The 22,809-nt window shown below is 38.2% G+C and overlaps 1 protein-coding gene across 1 annotated transcript in view; it reads right to left on the reverse strand.

Moving 5' to 3' along the window:
- DOK7 (docking protein 7) overlaps nucleotides 1-22,809 on the reverse strand; it is a 66,630-nt gene that overhangs the window by 38,244 nt on the left and 5,577 nt on the right. The window contains exons 4-7 of the mRNA XM_014966666.1: nucleotides 21,110-21,310; nucleotides 12,374-12,493; nucleotides 4,542-4,649; nucleotides 999-1,873 (exon numbers count right to left, since the gene is read on the reverse strand). Of these exons, the coding sequence (XP_014822152.1) occupies nucleotides 999-1,873; nucleotides 4,542-4,649; nucleotides 12,374-12,493; nucleotides 21,110-21,310 (1,304 nt within the window). The remainder of the gene's footprint in view (nucleotides 1-998; nucleotides 1,874-4,541; nucleotides 4,650-12,373; nucleotides 12,494-21,109; nucleotides 21,311-22,809) is intronic.

Below are 22,809 nucleotides of genomic sequence, written 5' to 3' on the forward strand. Positions count from 1 at the left end.
TTCACACATTCCTTAATTTAAGCCCTCTCTCTAACCTTCCCAGCCTTTCAACAGCTCACTAAGACAAACAGCTTTACCTTCTTCTAGTTTAGCAAACATGTTCACCAAAAAGGTCTTCTCCAGAACAGGTAAAACCAAAAATATTTTGTCCATGCAATATACAAATAACATATAAAGCTTACTGCCCTAAAAAGCCAAGAGCTTCGCACTGTTCAAAAAGAATTCATGGCAATATCAGTCATAGTAACAACTGTGTCTAGAAAGGCATACGAATCTCAGTGCTTCAGGTTTTAAGTCTTTATGTGACTGGTGATCAAAGATATTTTTTCCTGCAAATACACTGTCCTGGTAGTACACTTACGAGTTTTTGCACACCTCCTCTAAAGTAACTGTCACTGGTCTGTTATAAATATACTGGATTAGTTGACGTGCTATGGATTGCCATGCTAACTTCACTATCTTCTCTTTCCCCAGTGAGAAGCTTCACTGATCTGGCTTCTTATGCAAGATATGTTCAAACTACAATGATAAAGAAAAGAAAAACAACAATAGAATTAAAAATCTGTACTGTGGTTACCTAAAAAGCAGCACATACTATTTAGCCTCCCTTCTTTTTTCTTTTAAAATACCAGCAGTAAGACAGATCAATGTCCTTCAAGCTAAACTACTATTAGATGACAAATTCAGCCCTCTCATGAGCCTGTAAGGCTTCTGTCTCTGTCACTGTAAGCTGTTTGCATACATCAAAACCCAAAATTGGCCAATTTAAAAGCAATGATGACTGATGGCCTGTATTCTTCAGTGTTTTCTTGATCAGGAACAGATTTTGAGGAAACCGTGTGCTAAGCCTCTCAACTTGAGCATAAACACAAAAGTTATTACCAGTTCAAATTATAAAGGAAACAATATTATTTATGACTTGCAATTTAAGTCATTTTAAATTAATCATGCTCTATTAATTAAGGCTTGTTAGCATCTGCTCAGTGTTAGGTATTTACCTTTAGTCCACCACAGATTGGACAAGCTGAAAAAAGAGCTCTTGTCATCCCAAGGTGGGGGCTACATGTCTCACAGGGGTCAGCTGAGGCCCCACTAGGTGGTGACAACTCACTACTTTTGGAGTCTGACACCTGTCCTTGAGGTTTTTTGTCTGACCACCTCGAAACAAAATCCACATATGTCTCATCACTTGAGTCCTTGGTGCCTTCTGCGAGCAAGGATGAAGGCCTCCCTCTGTCCTGGCTGTGCTCAGGTACCCTCCGTGCTTCCAAGTGTGGTAGTAGCAGTTTTGGGTCACTCGCACCTTGAGGTGACAAGCCCTGGTCCTTGGGTAGTGTGGAATCTGTACTCTTTGGTTGCACATCTTTAGAAGCTGCCTGTAACAAACTCCTGGGTATATCGTAAATATGCCTGAGAGAGCTGGGAACCTGATACTCTGATCCCGCACCTCTCTGGGGCTCACTGTGAGGACAAGTACATAGATTCTGATCTGAAGGAAAGTTCAATGGCAGGCTTAGCAGCGATCCAAACTCATCACCATGGCAAATGTCCAAGCTCCCAGCATAGGAAGAGAAGCTTCCAGAGTAAGAAGAATGACTACCAGTAGCTATTCCGCTGTCGGACGAGCTCTGACGACCTATTTCCTGTAGCTGTCTGGATCGGAGGGGCTTTGGAGGTGGTTTAGTGGTGCCACGTGCCCCTTCTGGAAGGGTCTTTTCTTCCCCAAGATGAATGCCTTTTGCCGCTGCCAGTCCGTGACTCTCTTGAGAAGTGCTGGCTGAAGACTGTTCAGGCCAAATTGTCAATCTGCTCCCAACACTAACATCCGAGTGGCTGGTATCTGAAGATGAGCTTGAAAGACTTCTATCATCTCCTAGAAAAAGAAAACGCATCAACCTATGTTTAAAACACAATCAACAGACTGAAGCATGGCAAGTGTATACAAACAGAAAGGGCCCTGTTATTCCATTGGCTTTTTGTAAGAGTAACTTCTGCCACAAAGCCAGAATTCCTCAATAATTCCTAGCCCCATGCGAAAAATAAAATGAAAATAGTAAGTTACCTTGCCATAAGCCTACAGCATTGTGGAACCTAATGCGTTCAAGGCTAAATTTTTAGATGCACCAAGTTCTCCCCTTTTCAACCATATTTTACTTTTGCACAGTCAATTGGTTTTATTTTAGATACTCCTATATCAAAGCCCCAGACTCAGAATAGCTGAGGATGCTTTGAAGAAAACCCTGTTACTGTGACCCAAAGCCAGATAAGACATTGCCTGTTTCTATTTGATCTGAATCAACAAAAGTATTATCTTATTTGTACTTTTTTATTTAAATCTTATTTGAATGACATTAAAATGAACATTAACGAGACTGCAAAAATAAAAATCAAACTTAAGACAGTCCTGTTCTCTCTTTGGAGCTCTCCTACATTGTACTTCATAACATCCATACCAAAGTGCAACCATAAATCACTTTAACAACTAAAAAATTAGAATACTACTATTAAAAAGATTATTACATATCTATATACAAAAATATCTTCTGTGATTCATTTATGCACATATTGCAAGAAAGTTCTTTTGTCTCTTTGATACTTGCAAGAAGGACACTTTTACAGGTAACTACTGCTATACAAGACAGAAAATGGAAGAAAAAAAATAAACATTGGCATGAAATGGCATATTTACAGAAGACAAACATCATACAAACACATACACAAATACAAAGAAACCCACTTTCTTGTAGCAAGACACATATTCCACAATGTTATTTCCTTCCTTCCACAATGTTATTTCCTTCCTTCTTAAAAGGAATGTGAAAATAAAGGATGACAGCAGGATCATTTTGTGGGTATTAATTTTATTCACTTTAAACCTTGGGCAATAAAGTTGCCAGATGGGGTAGAAAGAGGAAAAGAAGGTCCACTGCAAATTGTGACCCCAGCTTCTGGTGTTACTAGGCTATTTCTATTCTCAAGTGTTGAAGGAAAAGTTTAGAACAATTCTCTTGCTCTTCATGAAATAATTCTGGATATATACTATCACAAAATAGCAATGTTTATCAAGTGAAATCTAATCCTTTCATTTGCCCAAGGACTCATTGCATGACACTGGCTTGTGACCCCCTAAATGTAACACCTGGGATTAAATTATACAGCTGTCTAGATGGAAGGCATGAATTACAAAAATATTAAGTGTAGTTCTCAGCAACATGCCCAGAAGAAGAAATATACTTGTTAAATAAAACTTACTCTGCTTACAAAACCCATATCTTTTTTTTTTTTTTTTTTTAATTAAAATCAGATTGTTGAATTTATTTGAAATCACTTCTCTTAGAGAAATACTTTAGGCACTTCAGAACTCTGGAAGGGAAGCCCTCCCGCAATCTTGGAGAAGATGCTCTAACTATGTAGAGCTCCAAGGCAGTGGCAGAACCTAGATCTCCAGATTCAGGCAAATGTCCTCCCATCAAACTTACAAGGACAATATTGTTCTTATATTTCCCATAAACACAAATATTTAAATTTCCTATGCAAAACTCAAATAACAGAATATGGAAATCTTACTCTAGGATTCCTCATTCTCCGAGGATTGTAACATTCTTAGGAGAATCAGGCCATAAATTCAAGTCATAATCTCAATCACAGAACGTATACAAAGTTGGGCCACGTTTTCTAACCAGAGTGACAGGATTATAAGAGGAGGCCGGCTTCCCTATCAGTTCTCATTTCTTTTCTATCTGCCTAGTCAAGTCTGGTAGTTATATGCTAACTAAGAAAAACCTCAGGAAGTCTCAGTGGAATTTAGGCACAAACCATGTTACTCAGCAGTGTCAAGAGTAAAGTAGCAATGGACATGTATAGAAACATGTCCATAATTAAGCTCTTGAGTATCTTCACAGGGCCATTTTTAAGCTTGTCAGCTTTAGAGTCAAGAGCAAAGCAGATGTTTTGAAGATCTAAACTTCTGTTATTAAACAATTCAAATCACAGTTGAGGGCATAGGCCCTTCTACAAATCCAGTGCTAGACACCAGTTCTACTTTGATACATAAACAACTCCAGAAGGGACATGCAGAGATACCAGCACAAAGAGCACTCAGAACCAGAGCACAGGAGTCCCAGGTTTTATTACAAAAATCTGCTGTAGGCCTGATGCGTGAGCTACACAAGTCAGTTCATCTCACAGGCTGGAGCGAGTCAAGTGCTTAAGCAGGTATCAAACTTGACACAGACAAATCTTTTGAATCTTTACACACACTCGGTAAGGTTCAGCATACTACAGGATTTTCCTGTGTTGATAGAGTTAGATCCAACTTGCTCTGTTCAGTTGAAAAACTCTAATCTACATCAATGGACTTCAGACAACGCTGTTTAGAGAACTGCCCCACAAGCAACAGCAGCCAAATCAAATACTTGACCATTTCTCTATTATTTTTTTTTTTAAGCTCATCATCTTATGATTACATATATATGTTCATTTCTAAATTCTGGGAAGGGAGTAACACCCTTTTTTTTAATTTAATTAAAGATATTTCTTACCTCCACTGCCCTGGCGACTTGTATGAGAAAGCAAGCTCAAGCGCTTTTCTAACTGCAAAGCTTCATGAGCCAATCTTTCTTCTGAATAGGCTGGATTTGTACTTGGATCTTCAAAAAGAAACAGAAAATAAATAAATAAATAAAGAAGAAACATGGAAAATATATAAAAGAAGGGGGGCAGGGAAAAGACACATTCTTATGTTAGGTACTCTGTTCTTATGTTTGACCTTCTACTACAGGAAAGGGAAAATGCTGATTGAGAATGCATGGGACAATTTGCATTCAACCACATCCTGGAGAAATGCCACATAATAAGTTATTATTTTAAGTGTCAAAGACTTTCAGAGATTATACACAATGTCTGTAAGAGTTACCACCAGGGACAGACCCCTGAAGTGCACAGCACTGAATGCAATAGCTACAGAGATAATCAGCATCCAGCAGGTCTAGTGGAGTTGAAAACTAATGTGACCTTTAAAATATGTCTTGACTTCACTGAAGTAATTGGGAATTTTATCATTGAGAAAGACCAAATTTTTCATCTAACAAATTCACATCAAATTTTCATCCTACAAATGTACAAATTTACATCATGAACTCAAACTCATAGTGGTTAAATTATCTGACACCTTCCAATCCAAGTTATCTATTTACGAAGACATTGCTTTCAAGTTTGATGTTCAGAAGGTCATTAAGTTTAGAAATCGGAGATGAAAAAAGCAACCTGGTAGCCCTCAGTCTTCATGTTTAATGCAAGACAAGTTAGAACAGTAAAAATCACTCCTAAAATGTCCTATCAGGGATTTTCCCTGTATATTTTAGTAAGTTTGCCATTCCAGCTGAATTTAGTTCACTGAAGAACGCTCCTTCTATTCCAATAGAAAGAGAAAAAACAAAAGTTATACAGAATGTGGAAGAACTTTCATCAGTAAAACAGGCCAGTTTCCTCTAAAGCATTTTGTTTCCAGCCGGGCACAACAATAAAACCAGATGTTGGAAATAATCATAACCACTACCCCAAGAGAAATCTTACAGATATCTTCAAACAGCACTGACAACTGTGTCATGTTCAGCAATTGCAAAGGATATGGTCTGCTAACTTGTCCATCATTGGAAGTTTCAGTAGCTCTTATTAATTACATAGGGAAAGGAATTAATGACAGATAAAACAGATTAGCTTCCTCACAACTGCTGCTCTTGTATGTCTGATCAACTGGGTAGTAGTAGCACACTATAAAAACATTTACTCATTGAATCATTTAATAAGAGGAAAAAGGATGAAAAGGGTTACACATTGCTGTGGTTGAGTTAGTAAAATAAAAACAGTTGAAATGATAAAAGAAAAGTTTTATTTTCATGCCAGGTCTTTCAGTTTTAAAACACTTGGGTTTGATGTTGTCAACACCACAGTCAAAGCCAGGTGAGCTGAGGCTCCATGGAAGTCCCTACATTATAAACTACCTGATAAACAAGCTGCCTCATCTCTCCCCTCTTTAACCATATTCGTTTTTTGATCTTCCCTGGGTAGATCCTAGTGCATCACAAGAGCAGAAGTGACAATGCTGAACTTTCTTCCCCATGCAGAGAGGGTTTCTGCCTTTACGAGTCTACAGTCTGGATAAGATTAGCAGAACAAGACAGACACACACAGTCTTTCTATAACAACATATGTTGGAAATCAAAGATGTGCCAACAGGGATAAGGCAACAATGCCTGTGACAAACAGGGTCTGTGACCTCTGCGCCTCCCAGTTCAAACAGTGTTTGATGTGTCTGACACCTTCCACACTTAACTTTAAGAACAGAAGAGAGGACTGTTTGATACAGATTATTTTGTTAGGTCTCCATTCCTATTTCCCTGCAATACAACTCATATTAAGCATTGACTAGTTCAAACCTGTGTAACTACTTACTCAAACGAAACCCCCAATGCTTCCATATGGACCTCTGCCAAAAGAAAATACAAGATTTGGCCACCAGCACCTATGGTGCAACCCAGACAGGTCTATGCAAGGATCTGCTCAGCAGCTTACAGTGTTACAGGCTGCTGCTTGAATCTATTTTTGAATGTCCTCTGCTCCAGTTACTCTGCTCTATCTAGTTAAATGCCCTTATGTCCAAAAACGTTCAACTTCGAGTATAAAGCTGGCATAACAGATCAGCAAATTAGACAAACCAAGATGCAACAGACACTAGCCCTTCACACAGCAAAGAACTGTCAGTAGGAAAGATCTCTTCACTTCTCTAAGAATACAATTACTAGATAAATATAGGTTTTCAGAATGTTATTGCAGCACATACACAATTATTAGGTTTTTAGTAACTGATATCCCTCTTACAGACAGAAAAAGATAATTAAAAACACCCAACACCTGGTCAAGCAACTGATCTTGCAAAACTGGCCTGTAATAAAATACAAGACAGGGAGGTAGGAGGGAAGTTGAAGCAAAGTTTCAGTAAGTTTCTATTTCATATGTTCAATTGCTCCTAAAGCCAAATTCCCTATCAGCCACACAGCTACAGAACACAACAGATTTCACTCAACAACATGAAATCTCTAGTCCAACAGACTGATAATTTATTTGGTTACACTTCCCCTTAAGGATTGCCTTTGTATAAAATGTGTGTATAAAATTGGGTTCATAGTTGTGTGAGGGCCGTGACCCCTCATTGCCCAGTTTTACAGAAGATTGATTAGAAGAATCCTTTCTCAGCAAGTACTAGGAAATTTCCAGAGAAGAAACTTCAAAATCTGCCAAACAGATGTAAACTTAAAGTATTAGACAGATAATAAAAATAATTGTCCATCAGTTTTACTGAAGTTTGGTTTGCCTTTAACCTTCTCTGCTAATAAGCAAGACAGAAAACACACACAACACTATTCTCCAGAAGCAGCAGATTCTTATACCAGTATTTTTGGTTACAGACTACCAAGCACGAATCAGGAGGTTTTGTTACAAGATCATACTAAGGACTGAAGTCACTGGCAGCCCCCTTTTAGAGACCAGTCCTTACTTAAGGGCATAATCTATGACCTCCTGTCTTAAGGCTGGAAAATTATGGCCTAAAGATGGTAAAAAAAAAAAAAACCAGAGTTTTTTTCTACAGTAGATTGTTGGCATCATCCTATACTTTATGGATGCACAATACAAAGTCTCTAAATAACTGTGTAATAATTTCCATATTGCTAACTCAGGAGGATGGAAGCAGCATGACCGGTACTGAGACAGCTGTTCAAGGAAGTTCAGAGAGCTTCTGCCCACACAACATCCTCCAGTAGCTCCAACAACTCTAAGAGCAATTACTATCTTCATTTCCCAAACTCTAAACAAATGTATCTTATAACACGATTTACTCCCATGGAATCTAGGCAGTTAGATTCGCTCATGTCCTTCAATTAAGAAAGTGTTTTATCCTTTTCCAAACAAAAACGTATCCCTTGATATGAATAAAAATCTCTTGTGTGAGACAATCCTTGAAATCTCCTTAAATGCTGCTTTGGGGCAAAGGGGAAGGATTACATCAAATTTGGCTGGGCTAAAAATGCCTCTGATGGAGTTTTTATTTTTATATTACGTTGGTGGATATTCATTAAAGCAACATCAGCTGCTCATCGTGGGAGATTTTGAATACTTTGGTAACATATGAATAAAGTGTCACTGTAATTCAAAGCTCCTGGTGTATTCAGTAAGAACCTGTCAGGAAAAAATGTATTGCATCAAGTCAGCAGCTACCTAAGATATAGTTGATTATATGCATCTTTAAAATGCAACATTGTTTAATTACCTCGTTAAAAAAAGTTAGGTAAGTTAGGCTGAACAACTCTCCTTTCTTTCTTCCTTTGTAATTGCAGGGATATTTGCAAATCAGGCCTGGACCCTCACCTTCATGCTAACATATCCACACCTTGTAAGATGTCTGGAGGAATGAAAAGATGTCCTAAAAGTTTGAGGAGGACCCACTCGGTACAGATACTGCAGAAGGCAGCCACAGAGCTGTCTTGCAATGGCCAAAAGCGTATCAAGCTTCAACAAAAAGAAAGAGCATCAGATAGATCCTCAGCAAGCAGCACTGCACACTCTCCAGTCAGTCACAAAACAGCCTGAAAAAGCTTCCAAAAATTAAAGACTATCCAAAGCATCAAGACTACCAACATTACACTTGGGGTCTTTCCAGCCTGCAGGACTAGACTGTCCCATAGCCTTAGCCAGATTTAGAGAGTACTGGTCTGCCCACTGATCAAAGAAATCACTGATAGCCTGCTGGGCCTTTGCTGTGGTCATGTTTGGCATTCAAGATGAATTTTGCTAGTGAAAAGAAGAAACTCAATTCACACTTGATTAAAAAAAAAAAAAAACAACATTTCTCAAATAATATGCATGCAAATTCAGTATAGATTACAAACCATGCAATCAATGATTCATTACTCTATCAATACCTACACTTCTGTCAAGACAAGAACATAAAATTCTCTGATCTGTTTTCTAAACATCTTCTCAAGAAAAAAACTTGCCAGTTGCAGGTAGCCAATTACTGCAATTATCTTCCAACAAGTAGCTGGGCAAAACAGGCCATCCGAAGACATCTTGTCACTCATTTGAGTCCTTTATGTAAAACATTACATTGCCTAAAAGCATCTACAGACACGTACACACCCTTTGCATTTCCACCTAATGCCATATGTCTTAAATTTGAGACCTGATCATGCAACCTTTAACAAATCAAAGACTCCCATCTGCTAATGGAGCTACCAATAGAAGTATTTTGGTACAAATTTGCAAAATTAATGGACTCCCAAAATAAATATCACATAGTAGTAAACTGTAAAACATCTAATGTCCTCTTTCTTTTATTTTGGGTGTACACATAATGGAATTATTTTTACCATAAGAATAGTCACATTCATTTGATAACCATTTCCAAAATTCACAGAATAATTCAGGTTGGAAGGGATCTCAGGAATTCTCTACTCTAACCTGCTGCCGAAAGCATATCAGCTATGAGAGATTATACCAGATTTTGATACTTTGCAATGGTCAGTCAAGTTCACGAGTTCCACTGCACAGATTTTTCCTTACATATTTTATAGATAACATAATGAAATACATACAGTAATCATATATCTATGTTATAAGAATGCCAAGCTTTTAAGGAAGGTATATTTCAAAAAACTACAATCCTGAAAAGAAGATGTAAGTATTGGAAAGAAGTACTCTACTTGAGCAAATATCCCTTGCACATGCAGTTTACAAACTCCTTTTGGATACTGGGCTGTTTACATTTGTTTAAAGAATCACCATGGGAAGTAAGAAAACTGCAGTCCTCTTCAAACCAGTCTCTATCATTTCCTATTAATGTCATGCTAACACTTAAATATTTCAGCACTCCACTTAACTATATGTTGAGGTGTTTGTACGTGAAGCCACTGGCTTCAGTCATTACCCTTTTTACAAATTCAGACTAAGCAGATGTTTGCCGCGTAATGTCTCTAGATTATATTGGTGTCCAAGAACACTGTCAGTGTGGCTTTTTCTTCACCATGTTATATTCTTTTCTCTGTACACCCTTTGTGTGTTCTCCTTCCTTGAAAACACCTAAGTTATTCAACCATATTCAACATGTTTAAGTTGGAAAAGTACAGGCAACAGCAGGCAGCCAAATTCAAGTATCAAATTGTGCAGAGAAGGCTGCTTCCTGTAAAAGACTTAAATTACCCAAAAGCAGTACATTATATATATAAAGCACATTTGATACTGCATAGCATCATGCACTGCAATAAATATGAATAATACTGACTAGGTGTTTCTTGGTAGAATCCCCAATCTCAAAGTTCTGATCTAGTTATCTGAGGTATGCAGGTGATTAATCTACTTAATAACTAACCCTTTCAAAAGATTGGGTGAATTTCAATACTCTTGCCAGATACCGTATGCAGCTGGAAAAGATATGACCTTTTCAAGCAATACAGTACTTTCAGTGTAACAGCATACTTGATAAGGAAAATTAGTCTATGGATGACTCACTAGTATTGTACATGTGCCTTGAACAGGTCCATGCAAGCTTCTGCATGGGATAATAAATGAAGGAGAACATAAACAAAAATAAAAAAATTGTTATAAAGTGGTGTGTACACAGGACATGACAACAAACTGGAAGAGGCAAGGGATATAAAAGTTAGAGGGGTCAAACTAGCTTGGAAAAGGGCTGCAGAGGACTCTGCAAGAACATAAATACAGTTCCCTACAGAAGATTGCTTCTTTTCAGGGAAACAAGGTGAAATCAAGTGGCTGAGTACACCTTCACCTCATTTTAGTGGCAAGTCCATCAAGCACAGAAGACAAACAAAAAAGACCTTAGAAAACACTTCTTCCTTTAGAAAAATTACCAAATCATCCCCAGGATATTCCATATCCACTTTACGTGCTTCAGTGAGGTCAGAGCTCTTGAAGGCGGGAAGGCAACGTGTTATATGGCTATGTATAATAACCCACAAACAGCAGAGTTGATAAACTAAGATGCAAAAGCAGATTTTCTTCTACATGCCTCTAAAAAAAGATTTTTCAAAGAATGTGCCATCTAAAATCAAAATTAAAGTAAATATTCTTTAAAAAAGGACAACAGAATAGTTGCTTGTAGGCTTAATTTTTCCAGATGTAACTTTTTGTTAAACGAAAGATTTAGGAGTGGTATACATGTAATACTGTTTCAGATAAGCAGAAGAATATGCATTCAATAGCAAAGTTTTAAGTATCAGCACTGGGTTATGGGTTTCTGTTGTTGTTTTTTTCTAGTTTGCTTTTTTTGACACTCCACTTAGTCAACTCAAACACAGATCACCATGTAAGAAGAATGAGGGTTATTTCCCACTATTCTGCTTGATTATTTTATTTATTTTGGTGTTACAACTATGGGAAAGAAGAGATGAACTGAGCCTCGTATCTACTGCATTTACCTTAACTAACTTTTCATAATTTATTTTCACAAGTTTCACATCGAGATCTAATCTTTTGCATCACGTTTCCTTCCTGCAATTATCTTAATCTTATAACAGCAGTAAAACCCTGTCAAACACCTACTAACTGCCTAACACTTAAACAGAAACTCTATGCATTTCCCACAAATCCCACCTCATCCTTCACCATTCTTGTAGCCTATTTGCTCTATATCCCACCACCAGTTCACAGATATTTTTCTCCAATCTTATTTCCACACTCTCACCATTACAACTCAATAGTATATTTCTTCATCCGCTAAAGTCAAAAGGCAACAGGGCTTACTATGATGCCATCTAATTTCCTCCCTGGACATTACAGTGCATGTAACCTTTACTACAAAATAGGAAAAGGAATTTAATCCTCACACATCAGAAAAGAAGCTCAAGCTGCAAAACTGAAACATGATTTGGAGGCCTGACAAAGCTTTCTAAGGTTGTCAAGACTTAGTTCTAAGTGTTTCAGATGAACTTAAAATGCCCCAGAAGTTAGTTTTCTATTAAGCTATCAAAATAGTAATGCAGACATGGATTCAGGTTGAACTGTATAAGCTTAAAACTAAAGGTTAGGGTCCCATTCAATTAAAATTGCCATATTTTAGTACTGTTAAATAAGAGAAGGCTAAAGTTAGCAATATTACCAGATATATGAATGAGCCAAAGCAGCAGGGGAAACAGGGTACATTCAACTGATAAGTCTCTACTGTGACATTTCAGAATGAAAACCACTTTGCACTTTCTACACCCTTAGTGTCTGCAGGCTGTTCTTACAATCACAGTAGTAAGTGCTAGACATGGCAAGTTCCTACTTTGCTTGGTTACTCTATACTTCCTATATTAACCTGGTAGGACTGGACGTAAACCAAAAGGGCCTTTCGTCGGGGAGATGCCACGGACGATACAGTCGAACAGAAAGCTGATCTGCTCTCCTTCAGCACAAGAAAGGAAAAAAACACCAGCCCCTGCAAAAAAGCACAACATATATATGTGTTTTTCACCTGGATACATTATAAATATGTTTAGCTGAAGCTATTTATAAAACAGCAATCAAAAGATTATTAAGTGCAAGCCATGAAAAGAAATCAACAAGACATGTTTTCCAAAGAAAAGAAATAAAAAGAAAAAATTCAGGTCAACACACACACACTACATCACAAATATACACATAAATTCAATAGCTACCTAATAATTTATGCTAATACTCTGAGATTCAGGCAATTAGAGTAATGCCACAATACAAGCCATATGCTCAACAGCTGTCTGGGTCTTTTATTCTTATTTATCTCCTAAAATTTTGTAGATCAAATCTTAGCTATGCAAGTGTCAGGGATATTTAAAGTGTCTTCATCAAAATGAACCAAGTTAATTCTCCTTTCACCCAAGAGCAGCTTTTTATATACCAATGAATCAGGATTTGGTTATATTACTGGATTATCTTCTAAATTTTCCTAGACTAAGCCGTATGTGCCTATTATTAACAGAACGTAACACAACTCCACAGGTTGTCATCAGATCTTTACCCTTTGCTCTATTCTGATATTTTGCTTTCCATTCATTAAGAATAGCCCCAAGCAAAATTAGAATGAGAATCACTAAATAAACAAACAAGTTCTGAGCTGCATGATATATGGCTATGTGGACGACACAGAGGACTAGAAGTGCTCCACAGAACATTTTATTTGAGAATTCTCAGTCCAAAAATTACTCACATCAGGAAAAAAAAAGTCTAGTTGACCTTTTTGATGATCTTAACACACCAGGCAAAAGACCACCCCAGTAACCAGTGACTTCAGGAAAAAAAAACAAAATAACCAGAAAAAAAAAGGAGCTGAAATTAGTTCATAGACCCTGAAGAAGTGCTGCCAGTTCACCAGAGCCCTGCATGCTAGAAAACCACAATACCAAAGCTTAGATCTGCAGTAGGGTTTTGCATGTTACTTTCCTAGGGACTTGGGCCCCTAATCTGGACATAAGTTTGACTTCCGCATGTCTCTACACAATTCTGAGTTGCATATATATTTTTTGCTAATTTTACTTCAAGCAGCAGAGCTGGTCTTGACCAGAAAGCCAGCATCCATAGCACTTTCCACATGTCATGTGTGCCATATGCCATGTCACATGCAACAGGATATGCAATGGATGCACTTTTGACTGCTTGAGAAAGAGCTATGGGATTCAAAGAAAGGGGATAATAAAGACTGGATCACAAACAAAATTAACTATTTTAGTAAATTTGATATTGCCAGCAAGCAGTAAACTGACCACTCTAGGAAAAGCATATTCTGGTCCACACTCTTCTGTCATTCTCAATTTGTGTCACATCTAAATCTTGGCCTGCTCTGCTTAAATCTATTCAAGACAATATTGTTAGTAGCACCTTCATAACTTGATTTGTCACTCCACCACATTTGTTCCCCTTTAGATCTTACTGATCAAAACTTCTGCAGCCAAAGGAACAGAAATCCTGTTCCTGGTACCGTTGAACTGCTATAAATTCTACTGGAATTAGAATTCACTCATTGGTAGAAGTTAAATTTATACTCAAAGGCTGGCCTGCCAATCATTTCCTGAGTACAGAGTCTCAAATATATTGAGACTCAGGATAGACAAACATTAAAACACTAAGCTATGTTTAAGCAACTGAAAAGATGAACACACACTAGCTCACGAAACTAAGAAGATAGTCTACCTAATTCCACACATCTGTGGTATTCTTTTCTATCATTTTTTAAAAACAAGTTTGTCCCAAGTTTTCTTTACGGCACATATACATACCCTGGCTTCTGTATCAAAGACCACCTAGGCAATTATAACACTAATCACGCGGTCTGACAGGTATGAAAGTTTCTGGTGGTGACTCACTCACAGTCTTGTTGCATTTCCCCTGCCCAGGAGATTCCAAAGAGCCAGAGAACACTATATTAGAAAGAACTGGGTGCAAAGTATGTATTCAGGAGGTATCTTAAATTTAGGTCTTCCTTTGAGCTGTCTTCTCCTCCCCCCATGGAGTAAATGCTGTACAGGAAAATCAGTTTGCCTAATCCGGGATGGTATGACACTTTCCTCATGAACCACACTGGCCTCAGAAGACATGTCCTTCTTGAGGAAGCAAGAGAGCACAAGGCTTTGCTGGGCTCTGAACACATGGCCTTCCCATTCCATGCACAATAAGCAAGCAGGACATGGAGACAACATAACAGAGGACATTCATATCACAAGCACAGTGATGGATTACGTGGCTGGATAATTCAGCAGGATCCCACACATCCATGTTGTCATTCAGGAAAAGATGATTCCTCACATATTTCTGTACAGAAAGAATATATCCAGACCACTTCATTCTTTTATCACTATTGTCAAGAGTCTTAAACTCCTAAAAGGCTTTACAAGCCTTTGACTTTAATAGAAACAAAAAAAGTAAATGTGTGCACGTGAGCTGACTGCTTAACTCAAAGGATGATTTCTGCAAAGAACTATCACACATTTGGAAATGCCCGAAAACAAATGTGACAGCCTTTATATAACTAGTACTAACAGTGTATGCAGATGTGCATGTAGATACAAATCCAATACACATGTGTAAAATACTTCTCTGTAGATTCTATTATTCACTTGATCACTGTAATTGCCAATTGACTCTCACAGGAAATGTTTTCCTTTTTTTGCTATGCAGAACTAGATTGCAAGGAAAGGAAGCAGTGTAAGGATCCTTGCAAAATGCATCAGGTGAGTTGAATGAATAGGTAAGGCTTAACTAAATTATGTTTTAAAAGTATACATAAAAGCCAGCAATTGCAGTTCTTTTCTGCTTTCTTGAGAAAGCCGAGAAATTCGCTACTAGAAATTACACATCTCAGTCATGTACTGGAACAGATTTGGTGCACAAGCATTTGGAAGCTGAGGAATATGTGGTATGCATCACTGTAATACCATGCAGCTGTTTAGTAGACTAAAGAGCTCACTCGCTCACTCACTCTCTCCATGTGGTAAGAGTCTTGGTGAAAAGCATCCTGCAACCGCTTGCACGAAGCTGAAACACTAAACCAGTCCTCTGTGGCAGTTGGCAGCAAAGCATTGTACAGTCTCACGAGCATTCAAGAGAAGCTGTCAACTTCATAAAACTTCCAACTTTTATTAAATCTTGCTAATGTTTGATTTTTAGTTCATCATATTAAAAAAGCAAACCCATGAGCAAACACATCCTGAAAAAGCACAGTAATGAAAAATTACTTAAATCTCTGTACTGTGTGTGAAAGCAAGCAGAAAGAGTCAGTCCTGTCCCATGAATTATTACTCCTTAGAGGTGCCAGACAATGCCAGAACCTGAAGTATTTTAGCTACAGGACAGGTACAAACCCTGGCAGTTCAGCTCATGTTGTCCAACTAGTACATCTCAATCCTGGCCTTGAGCAACGCCCTTTAGAAGGTATCTCAGGCTGCTTGTCTCTGGTGAAAATGACACCCTCTGAGCAAACCTCTCAATTGACTCCTAGGCCCAGATGCCTTTTGTTTTTTTGAAAATGGTATGTGTCATTTATCTTCAGCTACAGAGAGGCTGGGAAGAGGGGGAGCCAAATTTTGCCCCAAAGGTGAACTTGTTTGCAGCTGGGAGAAGCACAAGAAAGGATTTTCTAATCTCTAGCAGTACAATTGTGATGTTAAATGCAACAGAAGAGCAAGAGGAAATGTTCTTTTTCCTATTAAGAATAGACTGGTGTTATCTGTCTTGAAAGTGTACCTAGATTTAATTTTTGAAATTTCTGGTGTTTTCCCTCTACCTGGATTGAGCACCAAAGCCTTCAGTGTTGAACAAAACCTGTACTGAGCAACGAATTCAAAAAACGTAATTAAGTACTTTATACATATGAAAAAAATTGTGAGGAAGTAAGGAACAGAAAGTTAGAACAGATTCAGAACATTTTAGACTTCATTTCTACCTCCTTTATCTTACAGGGACAATAACCAGCGGAGTTTAACCTAGCAAAAGTGACAGAAAATATAAATAAATGCTCTATAAATATTTAGGGAGGTAAACATCATGGAGAGAAGGAGGGAGAGAGAACATTATGCTAAAGGACAAGGTAGGTACAACAGCAATCTAGGATAAAAAGACCACATAAATTTAGAATGAAAATTTTTAAAAATATTAAAAATATCACAGGTATAAAAGGATCTACAGAACTCAAGACTGCATTTTAAGCCACTGTTCTTGCAGTGGGCACCAAACACTTCTCAGGAGGAAAGCAAACATTTGAAGCCCTACAGGCTGAAGGGAGACAGGAACCCAGGTTTCCCACTGTAGAAGTATGGCAAGCAGAACAGACATGCAAAGCAATGCTACCACCACTTAATCTTTTCTAGTGATATTTCAGAGTGTCCTCTCTAGTTAGGCAACACACTTGGAAAAAGATTCCAGTTTTTAACTGCTTACCTAGGGAACCATAACATCTTCACCTCACATTTCCTAGAATCAGTCTGCAGGAGCAGACTTTGGCCTTTTCAGGAATTTACTTGGCAGAACCCCATGTGACAGTCTTGGTGAGAAGTGGGATCCAGGAAAGCTGGCTGATTTTCAAGGTTCGCTTCCCACCAGTTCAAGCCAAGCAAGTCTGGCAGGAAAGCCTGTATGGATGAACATGGAACTCCACACAAAACTCAAACATAAAAAGGAAGTATATATGGGGTAGAAGTAAGGTGATGAAGACAATGCAGGAAGAATACAGACACACCATACAAGTACACAGGAATACGGTTAGGAAAGCCTAACCGTAATTGAAACTTAATCTGGGGAGGGATATTGAAGGCAATAAGAAGGGCTTCTGCAAGTACATCAACAGCAAAAGAAAAACTAGAGAAAACTTCAGCCTACTGCTGAATGGGACAAGGGACCAGTTGACAAAGAACATGAAAAAGGCTGAGGCACTCAAGGTCTTTTTCACCTTGGTCTTTACTGACAAGATTCAATTCTGCTATCAGGAAGCCCAGGCCCTCAAGACTTGTGGGAAAATCTAGAAAAACAACTTTTTCTTGGTGGAAGAGAACCAGGTTAAGGAACATTTAAACAACCTGAACATACTCAAGCCCATGGGGCCTTATGGAATGCATTCACAGGTGCTACAGGAGCTGGTTAGTGAAATTAGAAGGACAGTCTTTATTACCTTTGAAAGGTCATGGAGATTGAGGGGTGGAAAGGTGTTCCTGAGGGCTGGGGGAAAAACAAAGCAGACATGACTTCTATCTTCAAGAAGGAGAATTCAGGAAATCACAGACCAAGGAAGGTTATGGCTTCTAGGATTGCTTGCACTATTTCCAGGATGCTGATTGGGAGTAGTCAGTATGGATTTACAGGAGGGAAATAGTGCCTAACCAATCTCATAGTCATTGATAAAGTGATAAAGCTTAGTGGATGAAGCAGTAGATATTGTTTGCTTTTATTTTAGCAAGGATTCAGCACCATCTCCTATAATACATTCATTGACAAACTGATCAAGTACAGACTAGGTAAGTGAACAGTGAGGTGGACTGAAAACTGGCTGAACTGCCAGGCAGAAGGGGTTACAATCAGCAGCACAAGGTCCAGCTGGAGGCCAGTCACTACTAGTGTATGCAAGGGGTCAATGTTGGACCTAGTGCTGTTTAACATCTTCATTAATGGCCTGGATGTTGGGACAGAGTGCACCCTCAGAGAGTTTGCAGAAGATACAAAATTGGGAGGAGCACCTGATACACCTGAATATGGGAAGAAGCTGCTCCCAGAGATCGTGGAGTGACCATCCTTGGACATATGCAAAACCTGACTGGATGTGGTCCTGGGCAAACTGCTACAGCTGACCCTGCCTTGAGTAGGGGATTTTGACAAGGTAATCTCCAGAAGTCCTTCCCACCTTCAAACATTCTGTGATATCTAGGCATTTGTGACATCCAAACTGTAAGTTTCTTTCTGATATCATTCTAAAGAAAAAAAAAAAATTGGCTTCTTACTATACTGTAGAAACTTAATAATTAACATTCTATAATGCTGTTGCATAACAGTATCAGCAGTGTTTCATCAACACTTTAATAACAAAACTACTATGGCAAATTCTCTGTACTAAAGCACCACTGATCTTCCAAAATAAGTTACAGCATTCATTTATATTATCAATCAACTAAGTAAAAATTGACAGAAAGTTATTAAGATTTTTGTTCATTTACTTGCTAGCTTTCAAAATTCAAGCATTAGCATGAACTGGTGATGTTCTATATATTAAAGCATAGTATTTTCTTCTAAATCAATTAACAGTAACTATTCCTATTATATTAGTAATGTTATAATATGTTAGCATTTACTACAAAACCAAATTAAGAATAAAAAGACCAAAACTGTTATTTCCTAAACACTGCAATGAAAGTGAATTGCACACACTGAGGCAGTCTATATTCACCATACCAGCTACTGAACACTTCTTGTATCACAAAAAAATGTCATATTACTGGTCTGATTTTATTTGGGGAAATATGCAACTTTAACAACATAACATAAGCAATACATAGAACTGTAGGGTGCTATACTAGTAATCTAATACATTCCATTCCAATCATAAATACAGATCATAACAGTACATAGTCAATAATATAAATCCATTTCATTACAAAGCAATTAAGAGAACAGATAGGTTTTATTAAGCACAATAGTTTAGGATTCAGTATGTTAGCTAGATCCTACTGAAACATACCTTCATTCTTCACTCTTATATCTTAAGTGTGTTGTTGCTCAACTCTTGCGAGTTAGATTACCTCAAAAGAGTGCTTGTAGAGATGCTATATTCAAATTTCTGGACACGGACAATCCTCTAACAGCAATTATTAAATGGATGAATGCAAAATTTAGACAAGCCATACACCTGAGGAGCATATATATTGCATGCCTCAAAGCAACACTCTACAGGGCTTTCTAGAAAGCTGTGGTGGAGATGCCTTCAGACAGACAAAAATCCAGCAAGGAGACTGGCTCAGCCAGTAAATTTCTTGCTACTTACCTCCTGCAGACCATATTTTTTGCTCATCTGCAGAGCTCATAAGGCCACGCAGATTACTAATGTAATATCAATGGTCCCTACATACTTGGGGAATCTTTCCAGGAAACAAGGTCTTGTACTAAACACTAGATACACTTCTTTATTCATCCATCATTCCTAACAGCACCGTGTTTAGAAATCCAGCTTCATCCTGTGCACCTCCTTGCTGCAAGAGAGGGGGGAAAAGGTGGCTGTGCTGACTCCCCCTTATACTCTATAACCATTTATCTATCTCACAGTCTAAACCACACCACTAGGAAATAAGACACTGGTTGCAGTCCCATACCAGTTTTTAAGTGAAACAGAATAACCTTAAAAGAAAACAGATGTGTTTCCTCACAGGCTACACCTGTAACCCAGTCCTTCAGATGCTGGAAAACCCTTTATAATCCCAATTTCTGAATTATGCAGTAAGAGATCTGAACCAGAATCTTCCACACTAAAAATAAGTGTCAGGAATCAGGATATAACAGTTGAGTCCATATTACCATCTTTGTAACTCAGCTCTATACTTTTCAATAGACAAAACAGTCAAAATGATTTCTTTTGCCTTCCTCCCCAGATTTTGCCAAAAGTCCAAAGGAAGACTAACTTTGGATTTGGATCAACTCTGAAACTGTCTATTTTTTCAGTTTGGTAATGGAAGAAATCCATTATTTTCATATTTCAGTATGCAAGTCAAACCACATCCAAACCAGCACTCTGCATACCCGCTTGCACTCACAGATCATCAACTCAACATGGCTTCACAGCTTTTGAAGTCAAAACCTTACCTTTTCTAATTATGTATATGGTATTATGCCAGTGCATTAATTATCTTCCCTTTTCAGCTCTCGTGTAGGATCTTTGTATTTAGTCTGACTGGAGAATGTGAGAAGTCCTAAACTGGCCATTGGAACAAGAGATTTTTCCCCCTCTAATAGGGTATCTTAGCTACTAGGCTACAGAAACGAGCTTCAACTTGCCTGCTTGCTTGCATTTTGACCTCAAGAATCTCATGGTCCCATAAAGTGACAAAGCTGCTAACAGGGAAGGGAACAGAGAGAAGTTCCTAACTTTTAGGAGCTAGAAGACTTCTACAGGATCTAGACATCCACATTTACACAATGATAGCCTTGGTGCCACCTGTAACCTCAAAACTCTAATTTTCCTTCTGCAAACAATAAAATAATTAATCATAATTTAATAATCTGACCATTAAACCATGTTTCCTTATCTCTCGCATGACACAAGCCATAAGATTTCATTACCTTACTTTCTTTGTATCCAATAGCAACACTTAACTAAACATTGCCACAGGGCAATGTTAAGTCAGGACCCCACACAGTCACATTTTTGCTGAACACCAGGGTTGAAGCCTGCAGAAGTCTACTCAGTAGAACAGACCCTCTGATATGAGGCTGCCCGTATGACAAAGCAGCACAGCTGGTTCTGCAAAATCCACTTGGAATGAGACTCACATGTACATTTTTACAGAAGGTTTCATACAACTTTTAGAAGACAGGTTCCATTTGTACTTACAGAAGCCGCACCTGGTACCCCCTTCAAAGATGAATCCATTTGGGACAGCTCCATACCGACGCAGATCTGAGAGCTTCCATTGCCCCATGACACTAGGAGGAAGGTCTTTTGCAAGGACGAGAATGTCATTGCAGAAATGCAGGGTAGCAGGCCCACTCTCCAATTTAGTGCCAGGTGCTACAAAAACTTGAAACCTATGAACTATCAGATAAGGAAAAAAAAAAATTACTATAGAAAATAGAAGTAAGGTACCACAACTTGGTGCAACTTAAGTCTATCTGTTCAGCTGTGGTATGTGGACTGACCCCCTGCCCACACCATGCGGCCCTAGCATAAAGATTCTAAGTAGAGCCCAGACAGCCCCATCTGAGTAGCTATAAGGTCCTTACTCTTAACTACACCAGTGTAGAATTGGAGAAAAAAAAACAAACAAAACCCACTGTCTTGGCTTAACGCTACAAATTATTAAATTGTAACACTACATTAATTTAGCCTAAATCTTCCAGGCTAATCCTTATCTCAAATTCGTCAGTTAGCCAGCCCACACTTTAGTTACCTCTTCCATCACTAACGGGTTTGTTTCTTTTTCCTCTTCTAAACAGCCTGTGCCTCTCCTTTCCTACATGCATGCACACACACACATAACACAGTGCCCAAGGAGCCCAAAAGCCAAGGCTCAAAAAAAGTAGGCAAGTTCTAACCAGAGCTCTGTCACTGACTCATTTGCAACCTTGAATAAGCAGCTTCACTCCTTCCTTCACAGTAAGACCAGGAAAATTACATTTTCCCACCTTTGTGAATCTGTGAATTGAGTGTTAGCGATGGTAGATGTCCAGACATTTAAAATGACTAGGAAATTAAGTGATTCATAGCTTATAAACACTCTTGAATGTCAGTTAATTCTTCATATTTCACAGCCTAAAATTCAAAAGAGTAGGGGGGAAAAACCAAAACACCTGACTCGTTCAAGTTTACAAAATTCAAGTTCAAATCCCAACTCCAGTATCCCATACGTTACAAGGGTCCTTACCTAAAATAGCAGCTGTTCTAGGCCAGTCTCCCATCTCCTCCAGAGCTGTTGCATTCTGAATAATAAGTTATTGGGAGCACTTCAAGGGCTTAAATCTCACAGTGTTTCAAAGGGAGCAATTTAAGTGAGCAAGCACCTAATTTTCAAACAACTGTTTTGACCTCCACTACTCCTCTAGTTTATTTCATCTTGTGATTAGCCAAAAAAACAACAACATATATATGTGTGTATATATATATATATATAAGTGTGTGTATATATATCTATCTATCTGTCTTGGCACAGAGAAGCATCAGTGCTATTACATTTCCAACAAAATCTTTTGGTGGAACATTTATAAAAAACTAGATAGATTTAGTTTTTGGTGATCCATCAGAAATCATACAAACAGCTACCAGCCTATGAAATCTACAGGGTAACTTTCAGGTAGTCTCACTTCTTACAAACACTCTTCCCTGTTTCTTGCCTATGTTTCTTCAAGCATCATAAATGTCAGCTAGGTCTGAGTCTTGCATCTCATCTAAATAACTTGCTATATTCTTAGTTACCATCCAAGCTGTAAGTCAACTCCTTATCTGTGACGTGCATTTGGTAAGTTCCCTAAGGCTTCAGCAGAATTAGCCACAAAGTCATTTGAGTGAAATGTGCAAAGAGACAGAGATAGCTCTAA

The sequence above is a fragment of the Calidris pugnax genome, unplaced genomic scaffold (assembly GCF_001431845.1).
Source record: "Calidris pugnax isolate Ruff unplaced genomic scaffold, ASM143184v1 scaffold14, whole genome shotgun sequence".
Taxonomy (NCBI): Eukaryota; Metazoa; Chordata; class Aves; order Charadriiformes; family Scolopacidae; genus Calidris; species Calidris pugnax.